Genomic DNA, 19,559 nt, shown 5'->3' with positions numbered 1-19,559 from the left:
GGCAGATTCTTTACCATCTAAGTCACCAGAGAAGCTAAAATCATTCGTGTTAATGCCAAATTTACCAACATAAAATTTTAAGTTCTCATAATTAAAAAAATAAAATATATAATTTTAAACACTATTTCATTCCTAATATTGTCGGTTTTTTCTTTTTTTTTCTTCATCAGCCTTAGTTAGAGGTTTGTCTGTTTTTAGTTTGCAAAGAAGTAAATTCTAGCTTTGTTGATCTTCTAAGGTTTCTTTGTTATCTATTAACCTAATTTCAATTCTAATACACAATATTTTCTTTCCCTGCTTTAAGATACTATTGTTCTTCTAGTTCCTTAAGGTGAAACTCTCACTCATTTATTTTCAATTTTTTTAAAAAAGAACATTTTGAGTCTATAAAGTTCCTGATAAGTACCTTTTAGGTGGTACCCCAAAACTGCTGAGATATTTTTCATATTCAGTTCAATTCAGTTCAGTCGCTCAGTCGTGTCTGACTCTTTGCGACCGCATGAATCACAGCACGTCAGGCCTCCCTGCCCATCACCAACTCATGGAGTTCACCCAAACTCATATGCATCGAGTCGGTGACGCAATCCAGTCATCTCATCCTCTGTCGTCCCCTTCTCCTCCTGCCCCCAATCCCTCCCAGCACCAAAGTCTTTTCCAATGAGTCAACTCTTCGCATGAGGTGGCCAAAGTATTGGAGTTTCAGCTTCAACATCAGTCCTTCCAATGAACACCCAGGATTGATCTCTCTAGAATGGACTGGTTGGATCTCCTTGCAGTCCAAGGGACTCTCACAAGTCTTCTCCAACACTACAGTTCAAAAGCATCAATTCTTCAGCGCTCAGCTTTCTTCACAGTCCAACTATCACATCCATACATGACCACGGGAAAAAACCATAGCCTTGACTAGACGGACCTTTGTTGGCAAAAGAATGTCTCTGCTTTTGAATATGCTATCGAGGTTGGTCATAAGTTTCCTTCCAAGGAGTAAGCGTCTTTTAATTTCATGGCTGCAATCACCATCTGCAGTGATTTTGGAGCCCCCCCCAAAATAAAGTCTGACACTGTTTCCACTATTTCTCCATCTATTTCCCATGAAGTGATGGGACGAGATGCCATGATCTTAGTTTTCTGAATGTTGACCTTTAAGCCAACTTTTTCACTCTCCTCTTTCACTTTCATCAAGAGGCTCTTTAGTTCCTCTTCACTTTCTGTAATAAGGGTGATGTCATCTGCATATCTGAGATTATTGATATTTCTCCCGGCAATCTTGATTCCAGCTGGTGCTTCTTCCAGCCCAGCGTTCCTCATGATGTACTCTGCATATAAGTTAAATAAGCAGGGTGACAATATACAGCCTTGACGTACTCCTTTTCCTATTTGGAACCAGTCTGTTGTTCCATGCCCAGTTCTAACTGTTGCTTCCTGAATTTTTGATATTACTTAATTATAAATATTTTTAAATTTCATTGTAATTTCCTTTTAACATGTAAATCACTAGATATGTGCTCCAAAGTTTCTAAGCATGTATTCTGAACTATTTTTTGTTACTTATTTATATTCTCATTGTCTATAGTCATGTGATGATTAATAAAATATGATTTCTTTTAAATGTGTTCATTTGTCCTAGTAGAAATTAATTTCATAAATGTTTTACATTTATATTCTTGAAAGAATACCTGCTTTTTATTTTTATATTGTAAGATTCTACATATTTACTATTAAAACAAGCATATTCAGTCTTTCAAGGCAATAGAAATAAAACAAAAATAAACAAATGGAATGTAATCAAACTTACAAGCTTTTGCACAGCAAAGGAAACCATAAACCAAATGAAAATACAACCTATAGAATGGGAGAAAATATTCACAAATGACGCAACTGACTGGGCTTAATTTCCAATATATTAGTATTCTTAATGTTCCAAACCAAACAGCCCAATTGAAAAATGGGCAGAAGATCTAGAGACATTTCTCCAAAGAAGAAATACAAATAGCCAATAGATACATTAAAAGATGCTAAACAAAGCTAATTATTAGAGAAAAGCAAATCACCTCACATTAAATAAGAAATGCTGGTCTACAAATAAGAAATGCTGGAGAGGGTGTGAAGAAAAAGGGACCCTCCTACACTGCTTGTAAGTATGTAAGTTGGTGCAACCACTGTGGAAACTTGTACGGAGGTTTTTCAGAAAACTAAAAACAGAATTACAATATGATCCAGCAACCCCACTCCTGGGCATATATCCAGAGGAAAACCATAATTCAAAAAGATATATGCACCCCTATGTTCATAGAAAGCATCATTCAAAATTGCCAAGTCATGGAAACAATCTAAATGTCCATCAAAAGATCAATGGATAAAGAAAATGTAGTACATATTTACAATGGAATACTACTCAGTCATGAAAAAGTACAAAATAATGCCATTTGCAGCAACACAGATGCAACTAGAGATTATCATACTAATTGAAATAAGTCAGAATAAGAGAGACAAATACCATACAATATCACTTACATGTGGAATCTAAAAGATGACATGAAAGGACCTATCTATGAAACAGAAACAGGTACTTTGTCAGTGCTAGTATTATGTGATAAGCAAAATAAACAGGATCACAGCCCTCTTTGAGTTTATACTTATAAGAGAATAAATCAAACAACATATAAATTTGTAAATGACAACTGATATAAAGAAGATACTGCTCTGAAGGTCTATAACAGGGGGGATTTGATCTTGTCAGAAAAGTCAAGACTTTCTTGATCAAGTAAATCCTGAAATATAATCTAGAGAATAAATTACCTACATGAAAAGAAAGACATATTTATAGCTGAATAGAGAGTTAATGTAAGTCCCTGAGGTAGGTAGGACTTCTGTGTCTAGAGCTGAGAGGTGCAGGTGAGAGATACAAATTTACAAGTTATATGTATACAAGTATTGATTGCAAGAGAAATATAGAACTTATCTGAGGAAAGATTATAGAATAAAAAGAAAAAAGGACCTAGAATTAAGCTTTGAGAAACTTCAGCTGTAACGACTGAGTAGAAGATTATAAACCAGCAAAGAAAAGACAGAAAAGTATCTTGAAAGAAAGGAGAAAAGCCAGTAAGGCATTATGTCACAGAATCAAAAGAAAATTAATAACTTAATAAGAAGGTAATGGTGATTTCTGTTAAATTAATAAAAAAGAAGCAATTCTATTTAAATTTTAGGTCGTAATCAGTGTGGTTCCATTGTGAATTCTTACTTTTCCAATTACTCATGCTTATGTATACTTACTTAAAGTATTCATCAGAAGGCCATTGTTGTCATGATGTTTATTCTGACCAGCCACTATCTCAGGAATCCTGCACTGTGGCATGATAGACATGGTAGGATGTTCTGAGATATAGTTCCCTGAATCAGGAGAGGATTTGCACTCTTCATCTTCTGGATCACTGGAACTATCCTCACTGCTTGAAGATGATGAACTTTTGGAATCTGATGAACTATCACAACTACTCATTTGGTCCATTAGACTAGCTTCTGCTTTCAGTTCTGAAAATTAAACAGAATTTAACAGGTCAAAATAATGTTAACTATATATTTAAATATATAGTTAATAAATAATGTTAACTATAAATATTAAATAAACATAATAAAATTTGAATTGTCAGTTTCTAATGAACTTGACTGATGCTAAAGCTGAAACTCCAATATTTTGGCCACCTCATGCGACAAGTTGACTCACTGGAAAAGAGTCTGATGCTGGGAGGGATTGGGGGTGGAAGGAGACAGGGACGACAGAGAATGAGATGGCTGGATGGCATCACCGACTTGATGGACATGAATTTGAGTGAATTCCGGGAGTTGGTAATGGACAGGGAGGCCTAGCGTGCTGTGATTCATGGGCTCGCAAAGAGTTGGATATGACTGAGTGACTGAACTGAATGAACTTGATGAGGAATAAATAATGTATACATTCACAGCATTTTATGCATTTTATGTAAAAAGCTCCTCTACTAGTACAAAATGAAAAGTAAAACCCCACTTCCTACCCCATCCTCAAGTTCTTTTAATCCTACTCTCCAGGAATAATCACTCCTAACAGTTTCTTGTCACCATATATGTTCTAAAATTCTGCTTGGAAACTGGCATTTTAGATTTTGACACCCAATTCACCTGTTGTTAGAACTTGAGTGTGGTCTTTGTTACCACCCGACCAAGAGTTATTTTCTGAAGGGGTAGGTTTTAAGATGCCCTGACTATGCTATTCCTGCTCTCGTCCTTTCTGAGGTCTCTAACCAGATTATCTTCCTCTTTTCATCTTTCAGCGTTCTCCTTTGGTTGTCTTTTGCATTGTTTCCTGGGTGTATAGTTTTACTTTGTGGAAAGAAGCAGAAACAGATAAGTCTATGTCATCTTGTCCCACAATACATTTTAAAAGACTGAATTTATACAGTGTGTTCTCTACCAAAACAAAATAAAATTTAAAATTTATAAATGGAACCTAAATAATCTTCAAATATTTGAGAAGTAAATGGTCTTCTGAAAAACCCATGGTTCAAGGAAGAAATAAAAAAGATTTTAGAAAATACTTCTAATTGAAAGAAAATGAAACCACAATTTATCAAAATCTGTGGAATAAAAATAAAGTACATTTTGGAGAAAAATTTAAAACATTAAATGATTATGTGGGGGAAAAGGAGGTTTCAGTTAAATGAACTAAGCTGTACTTAAGAAGCTAGAGAAAGAAGAGCAAAATTAAACAAGCAGAAGGAAAAAAAATTAAGAGCAAAAATCAAGAAAGACAACCAAAAGAGTGAAAATATATGAAACGAAAACTGATTGCTTTAGATAAATAATGTTGATAAAACTCAGCTGAATTTATCAAGAAAAAGAGATACTAAACTTGAATTAGAGAAGGAAATGGCAACCCACTCCAGTATTCTTGGCTGAAGAATCTCATGGACAGAGGAGCCTGGAAGGCAACACTCCATAGGGTTGCAAGAGTGGGACATGACTTAGTGACTAAACCACCACCATCAAACATGAATTACTAATATAAGGAGTCAAAGAGGTGACAGCACTACAGATCTTACAGCATTAAAAGGTTAGGAAGGAATATTGCGAACTACTTTATGCCCTAATAAACACAGTAATGCAGATGAAATGGATCAATTCCTTGAAAGGCACAAACTGCTAAGGTTCACTCAAGAAGAAACAACCTGAATATCCATAAAAATTAGGTTGTAGTTATAACCTTCCCCACACCCTGCACACAAATCTCCAGTGAATTCACTAGTGAATTATACTGGTTATTTGAGGGAGAAATAATATGAGCTTGATGCAAATTCTTCCATATAATTAAGAAGGAGGGAATACTTTCCAATTCATTCCATAGGGCCAGAATTACTGATACAGAAATTCAACAGAGACATTACCAAACCAAACCAAACACCCAATATCCTTTATGAACCTGGTCACAAAACCTTTAAGCAAAATTTTAGTAAATAAAATTTAATAATATATACCAGTGGTTTTCAACCAGCTACAATTTTATCACCTAGGAAGACATCTGGCAATGTTAGAAAACATTTTTGGTTGTCACAATGGGGGGCAAGTGGTGATACTAGCATCTACTGGGTAGAAGCTAGAGAGGCTGCTAAGTACTTTACAATACATAAGTCAGTGCCTGACCAAGAACAATCCAATTCAAAATGCCAATATTGCTGAGGTTGAGAAGTGCTAATATTTAAAAGGGCAATATATAATGACTAAGTGGGATTTTCCAAGGAATACAAACTTTTAAAAATAATCCATATAGTTCACTATGTTAAAAACTGAAAAATAAAAGCCATCTCAAAACGGCAGAAATTTCAACAGTAGTTCTTGACAAAAAAAAAGAAAAAAAACTTTCAGCATCATAGAAATAGAAGTTAACCTGGTGAAGGACATCTAGAAAGAACTTACTGCTGAAATCATACATAATTGTAAAGAACTGAAATCATACGTAACTGTAAAGGACTAAATATTTTCTAGCATCAGAAACAAGAGGTTTTTCATTTTGACCACTTCTAGTCAATGCTGAATTGAAGGTTCTACTTGGTACAATAAGTTGTGAAAAAGAAATAAGAACCATCAGATTGGAAAGGGAGAGGTAAAATTATCATTATTCACAGGTAACATGACTGTAAATGTAGAAAATCTTAAGGTACCTTCAAAGAAGGCTCAAAATAATGAGTTTAGCAAGGTTAAATATAATAAGGACAATATAAAAAAATCAGTTTCATTCCAATCCCAAAGAAAGGCAATGCCAAAGAATGTTTAAACTACCACAGAATTGCCCTCATTTCACATGCTAGCAAAGTAATGCTCAAAATTCTCCAAGCTAGGCTTCAACAGTACTTGAACCAAGAATTTCCAGATATTCAAACTTGATTTAGAAAAGGCAGAGGAACCAGAGACCGAACTTCCAACGTTTGTTGGATCATAGAAAAAGCAACAGAATTCCAGAAAAATATCTACTTCTGTTTCACTGACTACGCTAAAGCCTTTGAATGTGTGGATCACGACAAACTGAGAAAATTCTTCAAGAGATGGGAATACCAGGCCATTTTACCTTCCACCTAAAAAACCTGTTTGCAGGTCAAGAAGCAACAATTAGAACCGGAAATAGAGCAACAGATTGGTTCCAAATTGGGAAAGGAGTATGTCAAGGCTGTATATTGTCAGCCTGCTTATTTAACTTATATGCAGAGTACATCATGCAAAATGCTGGGCTGGATGAAGAAGAAGCTAGCATCAAGACTGCAGGGAGAAATATAAATAACCTTAAATATGCAGATGACACCATCCTTATGGCAGAAAGCAAAGAGGCACAAAAGAACCTCTTGATGAAAGTGAAACAGGAGAGTGAAAAAGCTGGCTTAAAACTCAGCATTCAAAAAACTAAGATCATGGCATCTGGTCCCATCACTTCACAGCAAATAGATGGGGAAACAATGGAAACAGTGAGAGACTTTATTTTTTGGGGGGGTCCAAAATCACTGCAGATGGTGACTGCAGCCATGAAATTAAAAGACAGTTGCTCCTTGGAAGAAAAGCTATGAAAAACCTAGACAGCATATTAAAAAGCAGAGACATCACTTTGCCAACAAAGTCAAAGGTATGGTTTTTCATAGTAGTCATGTATGGATGTGAGTGTTGGACCATAAAGAAGGCTGAAGAATTGATGCTTTTGAACCATGGTGTTGGAGAAGACTCTTGAGAGTCTCTTGGACCGTAAGGAGATCAAACCAGTCCCTCCTAAAGGAAATCAATCCTGAATATTCATTGGAAAGACTGGTGCTGAAGCTGAAACTCCAATACTTTGGCTTCCTAATGTGAAGAGCCAACTCATTAGAAAAGACCCTGACGCTGGGAAAAATTGAAGGCAGGAGAAGGGGACGACAGAGGACGAGATGGTTGGATAGCATCGCCAACTCAATGGACATGAGTTCAAGCAAGCTCCAGGAGATGGTGAAAGACAGGGAAGCTTGGAGTGTTGTAGTCCATGGGGTCGCAGTCAGACATGACTGTGTGACTGCACAACAACAACATAGGTAATTTTGACAAAATATTTGAAGGACCTGTATGCTGAAAACCATAAAGCATTTGTAAGAGAAATTACATATTTAAATAAATGGAGAGAGATACTGTGAGGAAAAAAAACTGTCCATATATACATGGGTCTATTTCTGAACTTTTATTCTAACACAAAGATCTATTTGTTTATATTTATGCCAACACCATATTGTCTTGTTAGCTTTATAATAATTTTGAAATCAGGAAGTTTTAGTCTTACATCTTTGTTCTTCTCTTACAAAGTTGTTTTGGGTATTGTAGGACTCTTCTGTTTTCACAAGAATTTTAGAATTAGCTTCTCAATTTCTTATAAAGCTTGTTGAAATTTTTATTGGGATTGCACTGAATTGTTTGCCATTTCCTTCTCCAAGGTATCTTCCCAATCCAGGGATCAAACCTACGTCTCTACATTGACAGGTGAACTCTTTACCACTGAGCCACTAGGCTCAATAGTATATTGTATTATATGTATACATCATGCATATTATCTAAATATATATATTATATATACATGTACATACATACATTATATATTATATAACTATATCTATATTATACATCTACATAAAGAGATATGTATATATATAATGGAATACTGCTCATCTATTAAAAAAAGAATGAAATAATGCCATTTGCAGCGATATGAAATGGCAACCCACTCCAGTGTTCTTGCCTGGAGAATCCCAGGGACAGGGGAGTCTGGTGGGCTGCTGTCTTTGGGGTCGCACAGAGTTGGACACGACTGAAGCGACTTTGCAGCAGTGAATTAAGTTAGAAAGAAAAAGACAAATACCATATTATATCATTACACACAGAATATAAAATATGACACAAATGAGCTTACCTATAAAACAGATACAGACTCATAGAGAACAGACTTGTTGTTGCCAAGGTGGAGTGTGGGAGAGGGATAGATTGGGAGTTTGCAATTACCAAATGCAAACTATTATATATTATCTATGTGTGTAACTGAATTGCTTTGTTGTACACCAGAAACTAACACAACATTGTAAATCAACTATATTTCAATCAAATAAAAAAAAGACCCAATGAGACACCACTACACATCTTATTAAAATGAATCCAAGCATTGACAGATTAGAAAAATGTAAAATCATACAACAACTTTGGAAAACAATTTGGCAGTTGCTTAAAGAGTTAAATATACACCTACCATATGATCCAGCTATTTCACTTGTTGTTGTTGTTCAGTTGCCCAGTCATGTCCAACTCTTTGCAACCCCATGAACTGCAACATGCCAGGCCTCGCTGTTCCTCACCATCTCCTGAAGTTTGCCCAAGTTCATGTCCATTGCATTGGTGACACTTACCAGCCACATCATCCTCTGAAGCCCTCTTCTCCTTCCCCTCGATTTTTCCCAGTAACAGGGACTTCTCCAGTAAGTCGGCTGTTCATATCAGATGACCAAAATACTGAAGTTTCAGCTTCAGCATCAGTCCTTCCAATGAGTATTCAGAACTGATTTCCCTCAAGATTGACTGCTTTGATATCCTTGCAATCCAAGGGGCTCTCAGGAGTCTTCTCCAGTACCATAGTTCGAAGGCATCAATTCCTTGGCATTCTGCCTTCTTTACGGTCCAAATCTCACAACTGCACATGATCACTGGGAAGATCATAGCCTTGACTATACAAACCTTGGTTGGCAGGGTAATGTCTCTGTTTTTCAACATACTGTCTAGGTTTGTCATAGCCTTCCTGCCAAGAAGAAACTGTCCTGATTTAATGGCTGCAGTCACCATCCGTAGTGATTTTAGAGCCCAAGAGGAGGAAATCTGCCACGATACATCCACCCTTTCCACTTATATTTGCCATAAAGTAATGGGGCCAGATGCCACAATGTTACTTTTTTTTTTAATATTTAGTTTTAAGCTGGCTCTGTCACTCTCCTCCTTCACCCTCATCAAGATGCTCTTTAGTTCCTCTTTGCTTTCTGATTACTAAGTGGTATCATTTGCATATCTGAAGTTGTTGAGGTTACTCCCACCTATCTTGATTCTAGCTTGTAACTCATCCAGACCAGATGTTGTGCTCAGTGTATAGGTTAAACAAACAGGTGACAGCAGACAGCCCTGTTGTACTCCTTTCTCAATCTTGAACCAATCAGTTGCTCCATACAGGGTTCTAACTGTTGCTTCTTGACCCACATACAGGTTTCTTAGGAGACAGGTAAGATGGTCTGGTATTCCCATCTCTTTAAGAGCTTTCTATAGTTTTTAATGATCCACACAGTCAAAGGCTTTAGTGTAGTCCATGAAACAGAGATAGATGTTTTTCTGGAATCCCCTTGCTTTCTCTATGACCCAGCAAATGTTGGCAATTTGATCTCTGGTTCCTCTGCCTTTTCTTTTTTTTTTTATTTATTATTTTTTTTATTTTTTATTGGAGGCAAATTGCTTTACATTAATATATTGGTTGGTTTTGCCATACATTGACACGAATCCGCCCTGGGTATACATGTGTTCCCATTCTTGAATCCCCCTCCCACCTCCCTCTTCCCCATATCCTCCCTCCAGGTCATCCCCATGCACCAGCCCCAAGCATCCTGTATATTGTGTTGAGCCTGGACTGGTGATTCATTTCACATATGATAATATACATGCTACAATGCCATTCTCCCAAATCATCCCACCTTCACCCTCTCCCACAGAGTCCCAAAGACTGTTCTATACACCTATGTTTCTTTTGCTGTCTCATATACAGGGTTAAGGTTACCATCTTTCTAAATTCCATATATATGCATTAGTATACTGTATTGATGTTTTTCTTTCTGGTTTACTTCACTCTGTATAATAGGCTCCAATTTCATCCACCTCATTAGAACTGATTCAAATGCATTCTTTTTGATGGCTGAAAAATACTCCACTGTGTATACGTACCAAAGCTTTCTTATCCATCCGTCTGCAGATGGACATCTAGGTTGCTTCCATGTCCTCGCTATTATAAACAGTGCTGCAATGAACATTGGAGTACATGTGTTTCTTTCAATTCTGGTTTCCTCGGTGTGTATGCCCAGGAGTGCGATTGCTGGATCATATGGCAGTTCTATTTCCAGTTTTTTAAAGAATCTCCACACTGTTCTCCATAGTGGCTGTACTAGTTTGCATTCCCACCAACAGTGTAAGAGGGTTCCCTTTTCTCCACACCCTCTCCAGCATTTATTGCTTGTAGACGTTTGGATAGTAGCCATTCTGAATGGCATGAAATGGTACCTCATTGTGGTTTTGATTTGCATTTCTCTGATTAGGAGGGATGTTGAGCATTTTTTCATGTGTTTGTTAGCCATCTGTATGTCTTCTTTGGAGAAATGACTGCTTAGTTCTTTGGCCCATTTTTTGATTGGGTCATTTATTTTTCTGGAATTGAGCTGCAGGAGCTGCTTGTATATTTTGGAGATTAATTCTTTGTCATTTGTTTCATTTGCTATTATTTTCTCCCATTCTGAAGGCTGCCCTTTCACCTTGTTTATAGTTTCCTTTGCTGTGCAGAAGCTCTAGATTTTAATTAGGTCCCATTTGTTTATTTTTGATTTTATTTCCAATATTCTGGGAGGTGGGTCTTGGAGGATCCTGCTGTGATTTATGTCGGAGAGTGTTTTGCCTACGTTCTCCTCTAGGAGTTTTATAGTTTCTGGTCTTACATTTAGCTCTCTAATCCATTTTGAGTTTATTTTGGTGTATGGTGTTAAGACGTGTTCTAGTTTCATTCTTTTACAAGTGGCTGACCAGTTTTCCCAGCACCACTTGTTAAAGAGACTATCTTTTCTCCATTTTATATTCTTGCCTCCTTTATCAAAGATAAGGTGTCCATAGATGCATGGATTTATCTCTGGGCTTTCTATTTTGTTCCATTGATCTATATTTCTGTCTTTAGGCCAGTACCATACTGTCTTGATGACTGTGGCTTTGTAGTAGAGCCTGAACTCTGGCAGGTTAATTCCGCCAGTTCCATTCTTCTTCCTCAAGAATGCTTTGGCTATTCGAGGTTTTCTGTATTTCCATACAAATTGTGAGATTATTTGTTCTAGTTCTGTGAAAAATATCGTTGGTAGCTTGATAGGGATTGCACTGAATGTATAAATTACTTTGGGTAGTATACTCATTTTTACAATATTTATTCTTCCAATCCACGAACACGGTATATTTCTCCATCTATTAGTGTCCTCTTTGATTAGTGATGGACAGGGAGGCCTGGCGTGCTGTGATTCAGGGGGTCGCGGAGAGTCGGACACAACTAAGCGACTGAACTGAACTGAACTGATGTACAAGTCTTTTGTTTCCTTAGGTAGATATATTCCTAAGTATTTAATTCTTTTTGTTGCAACAGTGAATGGAATAGATTCCTTAATTTCTCTATTTTCTCATTATTAGTGTACAGGAATGCAAGGGATTTCTGTGTGTTGATTTTATATCCTACAACTTTACTGTATTCATTGATTAGCTCTAGTAGTTTTCTGGTAGAGTCTTTAGGGTTTTCTGTGTAGAGGATCATGTCATCAGCGAACAGTGAAAGTTTTACTTCTTTTTTTCCAATTTGTATTCCTTTAATGTCTTTTTCTGCTCTGATTGCTGTAGCCAAAACTTCCAGAACTATGTTGAATAGTAGTGGTGAGAGTGGGCACCCTTGTCTTGTTCCTGACTTAGGGGAAATGCTTTCAGTTTTTCACCATTGAGGATAATGTTTGCTGTGGGTTTCTCATATATAGCTTTTATTATGTTGAGATATGTCCCTTCTATTCCCACTTTCTGGAGGGTTTTTATCATAAATGGATGTTGAATTTTGTCAAAGGCTTTCTCTGCATCTATTGACATAATCATATGATTTTTATTTTTCAGTTTGTCAATGTGGTGTATTATGTTGATTGATTTGCGGATATTGAAGAATCCTTGCATTCCTGGGATAAAGCCCACTTGGTCATGATGTACGATCTTCTTAATGTGCTGTTGGATTCTGATTGCTAGAATTTTGTTAAGGATTTTTGCATCTATGGTCATCAATGATATTGGCCTGTAGTTTTCTTTTTCTCTGGGATCTTTACCAGGTTTTGGGATTAGGGTGATTGTGGCCTCATAGAATAAATTTGGAAGTTTCCCTTCCTCAGCAATTTTCTGGAAGAGTTTGAGTAGAATAGGTGTTAGCTCGTCTCTAAATTTTTGGTAGAATTCAGCTGTGAAGCTGTCTGGACTTGGGCTTTTGTTTGCTGGAAGATTTCTGATTACAGCCTCTAGTTCCGTGCTTGTGATGGGTCTGTTCAGATTTTCTATTTCTTCCTGGTTCAGTTTTGGAAAGTAGTACTTTTCTAGAAATTTGTCCATTTCTTCCAGGTTATTCATTTTATTGCCATATAATTGCTGATAGTATTCTCTAATAATCCTTTGTATTTCTGTGTTGTCGGTTGTGATCTCTCCATTTTCATTTCTAATTTTATTGATTTGGTTCTTCTCCCTTTGTTTCTTGATGAGTCTGGTTAGTTGTTTGTCAATTTTATTTACCTTCTCAAAGAACCAGATTTTGGCTTTGTTGATTTTTGCTATGGTCTCTTTTGTTTCTTTTGCATTTATTTCTGCCCTAATTTTTACGATTTCTTTCCTTCTACTAACCCTGGGGTTCTTCATTTCTTCCTATTCTAGTTTCTTTAGATGTAGAGTTAGGTTATTTAGTTGACTTTTTTCCTGTTTCTTGAGGTATGCCTACATTGCTATGAACCTTCCCCTTAGCACTGCTTTTACAGTGTCCCAGAGGTTTTGGGCTGTTGTGTTTTCATTTTCATTCATTTCTATGCATATTTTGATTTCTCTTTTGATTTCTTCTATGATTTGTTCATTATTCAGTAGCGTGAAGTTCAGCCTCCATATGTTGGCATTTTTAATAATTTTTCTCCTGTAATTGAGATCTAATCTTACTGCATTTTGGTCAGAAAAGATGCTGGGAATGATTTCAATTTTTTTGAATTTACCAAGGCTAGATTTATGGCCCAGGATGTGATCTATCCTGGAAAAGGTTCCGTGTGCGCTTGAGAAAAAGGTGAAATTCATTGTTTTGGGATGAAATGTCCTATAGAGATTGATTAGGTCTAACTGGTCTATTGTATCATTTAAAGTTTGTGTTTTCCTTGTTAATTTTCTGTTTAGTTAATCTATCCATAGTTGTGAGTGGGGTATTAAAGTCTCCCACTATTATTGTGTTATTGTTAATTTCCCCTTTCATACTTGTTAGTAATTGTCTTACATATTGCGGTGCTCCTATGTTGGGTGCATAAATATTTATAATTTTTGTATCTTCTTCTTAGATTGATCCTTTGATCATTATGTAGTTTCCTTGTCTCTTTTCACAGCCTTTGTTTTAAAATCTATTTTATCTGATATGAGTATTGCTACTCCTGCTTTCTTTTGGTCGCTATTTGCATGGAATATCTTTTTCCAGCCCTTCACTTTCAGTCTGTATGTGTCCCTCGTTTTGAGGTGGGTCTCTTGTAGACAACATATATGGGGGTATTGTTTTTGTATCCATTCAGCCAGCCTTTGTCTTTTGGTTGGGGCATTCAACCTATTTACGTTTAAGGTGATTACTGATAAGTATGATCCCGTTGCCATTTTCTTTATTGTTTTGGGTTTGAGTTTATATACCCTTTCTGTGTTTCCTGTCTAGAGAAGATCCTTTAGTATTTGTTGGAGAGCTGGTTTGGTGATGCTGAATTCTCTCAGCTTTTGCTTGTCTGTAAAGCTTTTGATTTCTCCTTCATATTTGAATGAGATCCTTGCTGGGTACAGTAATCTGGGCTGTAGGTTATTTTCTTTCATCACTTTAAGTATGTTTTGCTATTCCCTCCCGGCCTGAAGAGTTTCTGTTGAAAGATCAGCTGTTATTCTTAAGGGAATCCCCTTGTGTGTTATTTGTTGTTTTTCCCTTGCTGCATTTAATATTTGTTCTTTGTGTTTGATCTTTGTTAATCTGATTAATATGTGTCTTGGAGTATTTTGCCTTGGGTTTATCCTGTTTTGGACTCTCTGGGTTTCTTGGACTTGGGTGATTATTTCCTTCCCCATTTTAGGGAAATTTTTAACTATTATCTCCTCAAGTATTCTCTCATGGTCTTTCTTTTTGTCTTCTTCTTCTGGGACTCCTATGATTCAAATGTTGGGGCATTTAACATTGTCCCAGAGGTCTCTAATATTGTTCTCATTTCTTTTGATTCTTTTTTCTTTTTCCGTCTGTTTCATTTATTTCTACAATTCTATCTTCTAGCTCGCTTATCTTGTCTTCTGCCTCCATTATTCTACTGTTTGTTCCCTCCAGAGTGTTTCCGATCTCATCTATTGCATTATTCATTGTATACTGACTCTTTTTCATTTCCTCTAATTCCTTATTAAACATTTCTTGCATCTTCTCAATCCTTTTCTCCACTTTATTTATCTGTAACTCCATTTTGCTTTCCAGATTTTGAATCATTTTCACCATTAAAATTTGAAATTCTTTATCAGGTAGGTTCCCTATATCTTCCTCTTTTGTTTGTGTTGGTGGGCATTTATCCTGTTCCTTTACTTGCTGGGTATTTCTCTGCCTCTTCATCTTGCTTATATTGCTGTGCTTGTGGTGTCCTTTCCGTCTTCTGGCAGTTTGTGGAGTTCTCTTTATTATGTAGTTACCTCGTTGTGTGTGGGGTTGGATGGGTGACTTGTCAAGGTTCCCTGCTTAGGGAAGCTTGTGTCGGTGTTCTGGTGGGTGGAGCTGGATTTCTTCTCTCTGGAGTGCAATGAAGTGTCCAGTAATGAGTTTGAGAAGTCAATGGGTTTGGAGTGGCTTTGGGCAGCCTGTATATTGAAGCTCAGTGCTATTCTCCTGTGTTGCTGGAGAGTTTGCGTTGTATGTCTTTCACTGAAACCTGCTGACCCTTGGGTGGTGCCTGGTTTCCGTCTGTGTATGGAGGTATTTGATGAGCACCTATCAATTAATGTTCCCTGGAACAGGAAATCTCTGTTGTTCTCAGGATTTGGACTTAAGCCTCTGCCTCTGGTTTTCAGTCTTATTCTTGCAGTAGGATCAAGACTTCTCCCTCTGTTACTTCCAAGGCACTTCCTTCTGTTGTAAAAGCTCTTCTGTTTTCTGGTCTCTTCAGTGTCTAATTCCCGTCCTGACATCATGGGGCGGTGGTGGACACTTTTTTTCCCCGGCTCACCTGTTCAGTGGTGCTGTGGGGAGGGAGGAACGGTGCTAACAAATATCACTGGCATCTGTGGGGAGTGCACACAGTGTCTCGGCTACACTGGGATTGCCGTGCTTTTCCTGTTTTTGCTGCTCAGGCTCTAGGTTGCTCTGCCGGGAGCTGTCTGCGACCAGTGCTGGGTTGCATGCACTTCCCAGGTCTGAGCGGCTCAAGACCAGGTTCTCGGGTACTCAACAAAGGTGCAGACTTGGTTGGGCCTGTGTTTTGTGCCTTCCCTGGTCCGAGCAGCTCAGGTGACCAGGCGTTTGGTGAGCACGGTCACTGCGACTTATTGCCTCCCCGGTCCCTGCCGCTCGGTGTACAACTGGCGTACCTTCTCAGGCGGATATCGACCGCCCGAACCCAAGGAGTCTTGGTTAGCAATGAAGCCTGCCTGCAGCTTGGTATGGGAAGCCTCTCTGGGGCCACGGCTGCCCCTTCCGGCGCTGGCCGCCCTCCCTGCTTGTCCCGGCAGGGGCTGGGGGATGGGCCGCCTGCAGCCGGCTCGCTCTGCTCAGTCCTTTGTTCTGTGAGTGGGGCTGGCGGAGTCTTAGGTTGGGGCTTTTCGCTGCACAGTCTGCTTAGCTGCCTCCCGTTAGCGTCCTCAGCTTGCCCTTGGGGCGTTCATGCCCAGCCCTTTCTCTAAGCACTGCCGCCCGCGCCTCCCTGTCCAGCCCCCGCCTGCTAGTGGGAGGTGCAGGCATCTTCCCTGCTTCTCCACTGAGAGTTTCCTCTGAGCACTTAGTCTGTGGGTTTTAATTATTTATGTCTTTTTTCCCAGTTATGTGGCCCTCACTTTGCCAACAAAGGTCCGTCTAGTCAAGGCTATGGTTTTTCCCGTGGTCATGTATGGATGTGAGAGTTGGACTGTGAAGAAAGCTGATCACCGAAGAATTGATGCTTTTGAACTGTGGTGTTGGAGAAGACTCTTGAGAGTCCCTTGGACTGCAAGGAGATCCAACCAGTCCATTCTAAGGGAGATCGATCCTGGGTGTTCATTGGAAGGACTGATGCTAAAGCTGAAACTCCAATACTTTGGCCACCTCATGTGACGAGTTGACTCACTGGAAAAGACTCTGATGCTGGGAAGGGTTGGGGGCGGGAGGAGAAGGGGACGACCGAGGATGAGATGGCTGGATGGCATCACCGACTCTGTGGACATGAGTCTGAGTGAACTCCGGGAGTTGGTGATGGACAGGGAGGCCTGGCGTGCTGTGATTCATGGGGTCGCAGAGAGTCGGACACGACTGAGCGACTGAACTGAACTGAACTGAGGTTCCAAGGCTGGCCACAGACTCGCCAGTGTTTCCAGGTGTTTGGAAACTTCTCTCTTTTTTTTTTTTAAAGCCTCCCTTCCCGGGACGGAGCTCCGTCCCTCCCTCTTTTGTCTCTTTATCATTTATACTATTTCCTACCTCCTTTCGAAGACTATGGGATGCTTTTCTGGGTGCCTGATGTCCTCTGCTGGTATTCAGAAGTTGTTTTGTGGGAATTACTCAGCATTCAAATGTTCTTTTGCTGATTTTGTGGGGGAGAAAGTGGTCACCCGTCCTATTCCTCCGCCATCTTCTATCCAGTCCCCCCTCTGCCTTTTCTAAACCCAGCTTGTGCATCTGGAAGTTCTTGGTTCATGTAATTCTGAAGCATAGCATGCAAGACTTTAAGCATGACCTTACTAGCATGGGAGATGAGTGCAACTGTCTACTGGTTAGCACATTCTTTAGTATTACCCTTCTTGGGAATTGGAATGAGGACTGACCTTTTCCAGTCCTGTGGCCACTGTGGGGTCTTCCAGATTTACTGACATATTGAATGAAACACCCTGATGGCATCATCCTTTAGGGTTTTAAATAGCTCTACTAGAATTCTATCACACCTACTAGCTTTATTAACAGTAGTGCTTCCTAAGGTTAACTTGACTTTGCACTCTGAATGTCTGGCTCTGGGTGACTGGCCACACCATCGCAGTAATCCGGTTCTTTAAGATATTTTTTGTACAGTTCTTCATGTAGTCTTTCCATCTCTTCCTGATCTTTTCAGTGTCTACTAGCTTTCTACCATTTCTGTCCTTGTTGTGCCCCTAAGGCCTTCTTGTCTCTCTGTGCTATTCTTTGGAACTCTGCGTTTAGTTGGATGTACCTTTTCCTTTCTCCCTTGCTTTTTGTTTCTCTTCTTTCTTCAGCTATTTGTAAAGATATCCTCAGATAACCACTTTGCCTTCTTGCTTTTCTTTTTCTTTAGAATGGTTTTGTTTGCTGCCTCCTGTACAATATTACAGACCTCTCTCCATAGTTCTTCAGGCATCCTGTTAACTAGATTGAATCCCTTGAATCTATTACTTCCAGTGCATATTTCACTTCTACATATTTACTCAAGATAAAATATTTGTCTTTTCAAGGACTTATGTGTGATGTTCATAACAGTTTTATTTGTAAAAGCCAAAAACTGGAAACAACTCAAATGTCCATCTTCAAGTTGAGCATATAAGCAAATTGTTGTCTATCCATAAAGAAGACCACTACTCAGCAGTAAAAAAGGATTGAACTATAGATACGTGCTTCAATAATGAATGATTATCAAAATAATTATGCTTAGTGCAAAAATCTAAACATAAAAAAAGAGGACATACTATATGATTCCACTGATATAAATGTCTAAAATAAACAAACTAATGATAGTGACATAAAGCAGATCAGTAATTACCTAGGAATGGATGGGGTGGGGAGGACTGGCAGAGCAGTATTACAAATGACCAGGCAGAAACTTTTTACAGTGATAAATAAGTTCATTATCCTGGTTGTGGTTGTAACTTCAGGATGTACAAATTTCAAAACCTAATGGACTGTAGTTTAAATAGCTGAAGATTTTGTGTCAGATATACCTCAATAAAGCTGTTAAAACATGTACAAACACATGCACAAGTGACAATACATGGCTTCTGAGCCTGTGTAATTAAAAAGATAAAGATTTCACCTCCACGCTGTCCTTTCTCTTTTCACTCTCTGTATCTCAACACTTATTCTTGGAACCTAGCCACTAGATTGGGAGGAAACCTAGGCCACCTGGAAAGGTTATATGTACTCTAACCATTATGGCAACAAGAGTTCTGAGATTATATTTTCCTTATTGTTTGTAAAGTGAACACTAATATATTAGGGATCTAATACTATACTGGGCTTAGAAGGGGGCAAGAGGAAACAGACAGTGATATATAAGTTATGAAGGCTAAGTGTAGAAGCAGATCAACTTCGGTGATCAGGATCTTGCTCCTACCACATTTAATTATAATATCACAAACACCCAAACTGCAGCTAGAAAAGAAATAGATATATAACCTTCCTTACTTTCAAAGGGACTGTTTTTCCCTAGAAACACCTTCCTGCTGAGAAGTGAGCAGCAATTCAGAAGAACTTGCCTGCTGCTTTGGCTTCCTACATCTCCTCACTTCACTATTGGTTTGGCGATATCTTAGACATCTATAGTCTGGCTATACATTAAAAAAAATTCAACAGGAGATGCTGTGAAGACCTGAATTTGAATCATTATAACTGTCAGAAGAAAACTCCAATTACACATATTTAAACTTGTTCCTCTGAATAATAAATACTAAATACTTGTTCCTCTGAATAATAAAAAAATGTAAATTCTGTTATATATAGGCTCATGTACATAAAATCATTAAAATACGTTCTTCCCCTAGAAAAACCCATAATTAAAAACATGCTTTTAGAATTT

General features: G+C 38.3%; 1 protein-coding gene across 1 annotated transcript in view; it reads right to left on the bottom strand.

The window, feature by feature from the left end:
* EAF2 (ELL associated factor 2) overlaps positions 1 to 19,559 on the bottom strand; it is a 56,112-nt gene that overhangs the window by 13,953 nt on the left and 22,600 nt on the right. The window contains exon 5 of the mRNA XM_055418480.2: positions 3,277 to 3,534. Coding sequence (XP_055274455.2) covers positions 3,277 to 3,534 — 258 coding nt within the window. The remainder of the gene's footprint in view (positions 1 to 3,276; positions 3,535 to 19,559) is intronic.

Source organism: Moschus berezovskii, chromosome 1 (genome assembly GCF_049115385.1).
Source record: "Moschus berezovskii isolate FMDL1 chromosome 1, NW_MosBer_1.0, whole genome shotgun sequence".
Taxonomy (NCBI): Eukaryota; Metazoa; Chordata; class Mammalia; order Artiodactyla; family Moschidae; genus Moschus; species Moschus berezovskii.
This window is presented reverse-complemented; position numbering and strand designations above follow the sequence as displayed.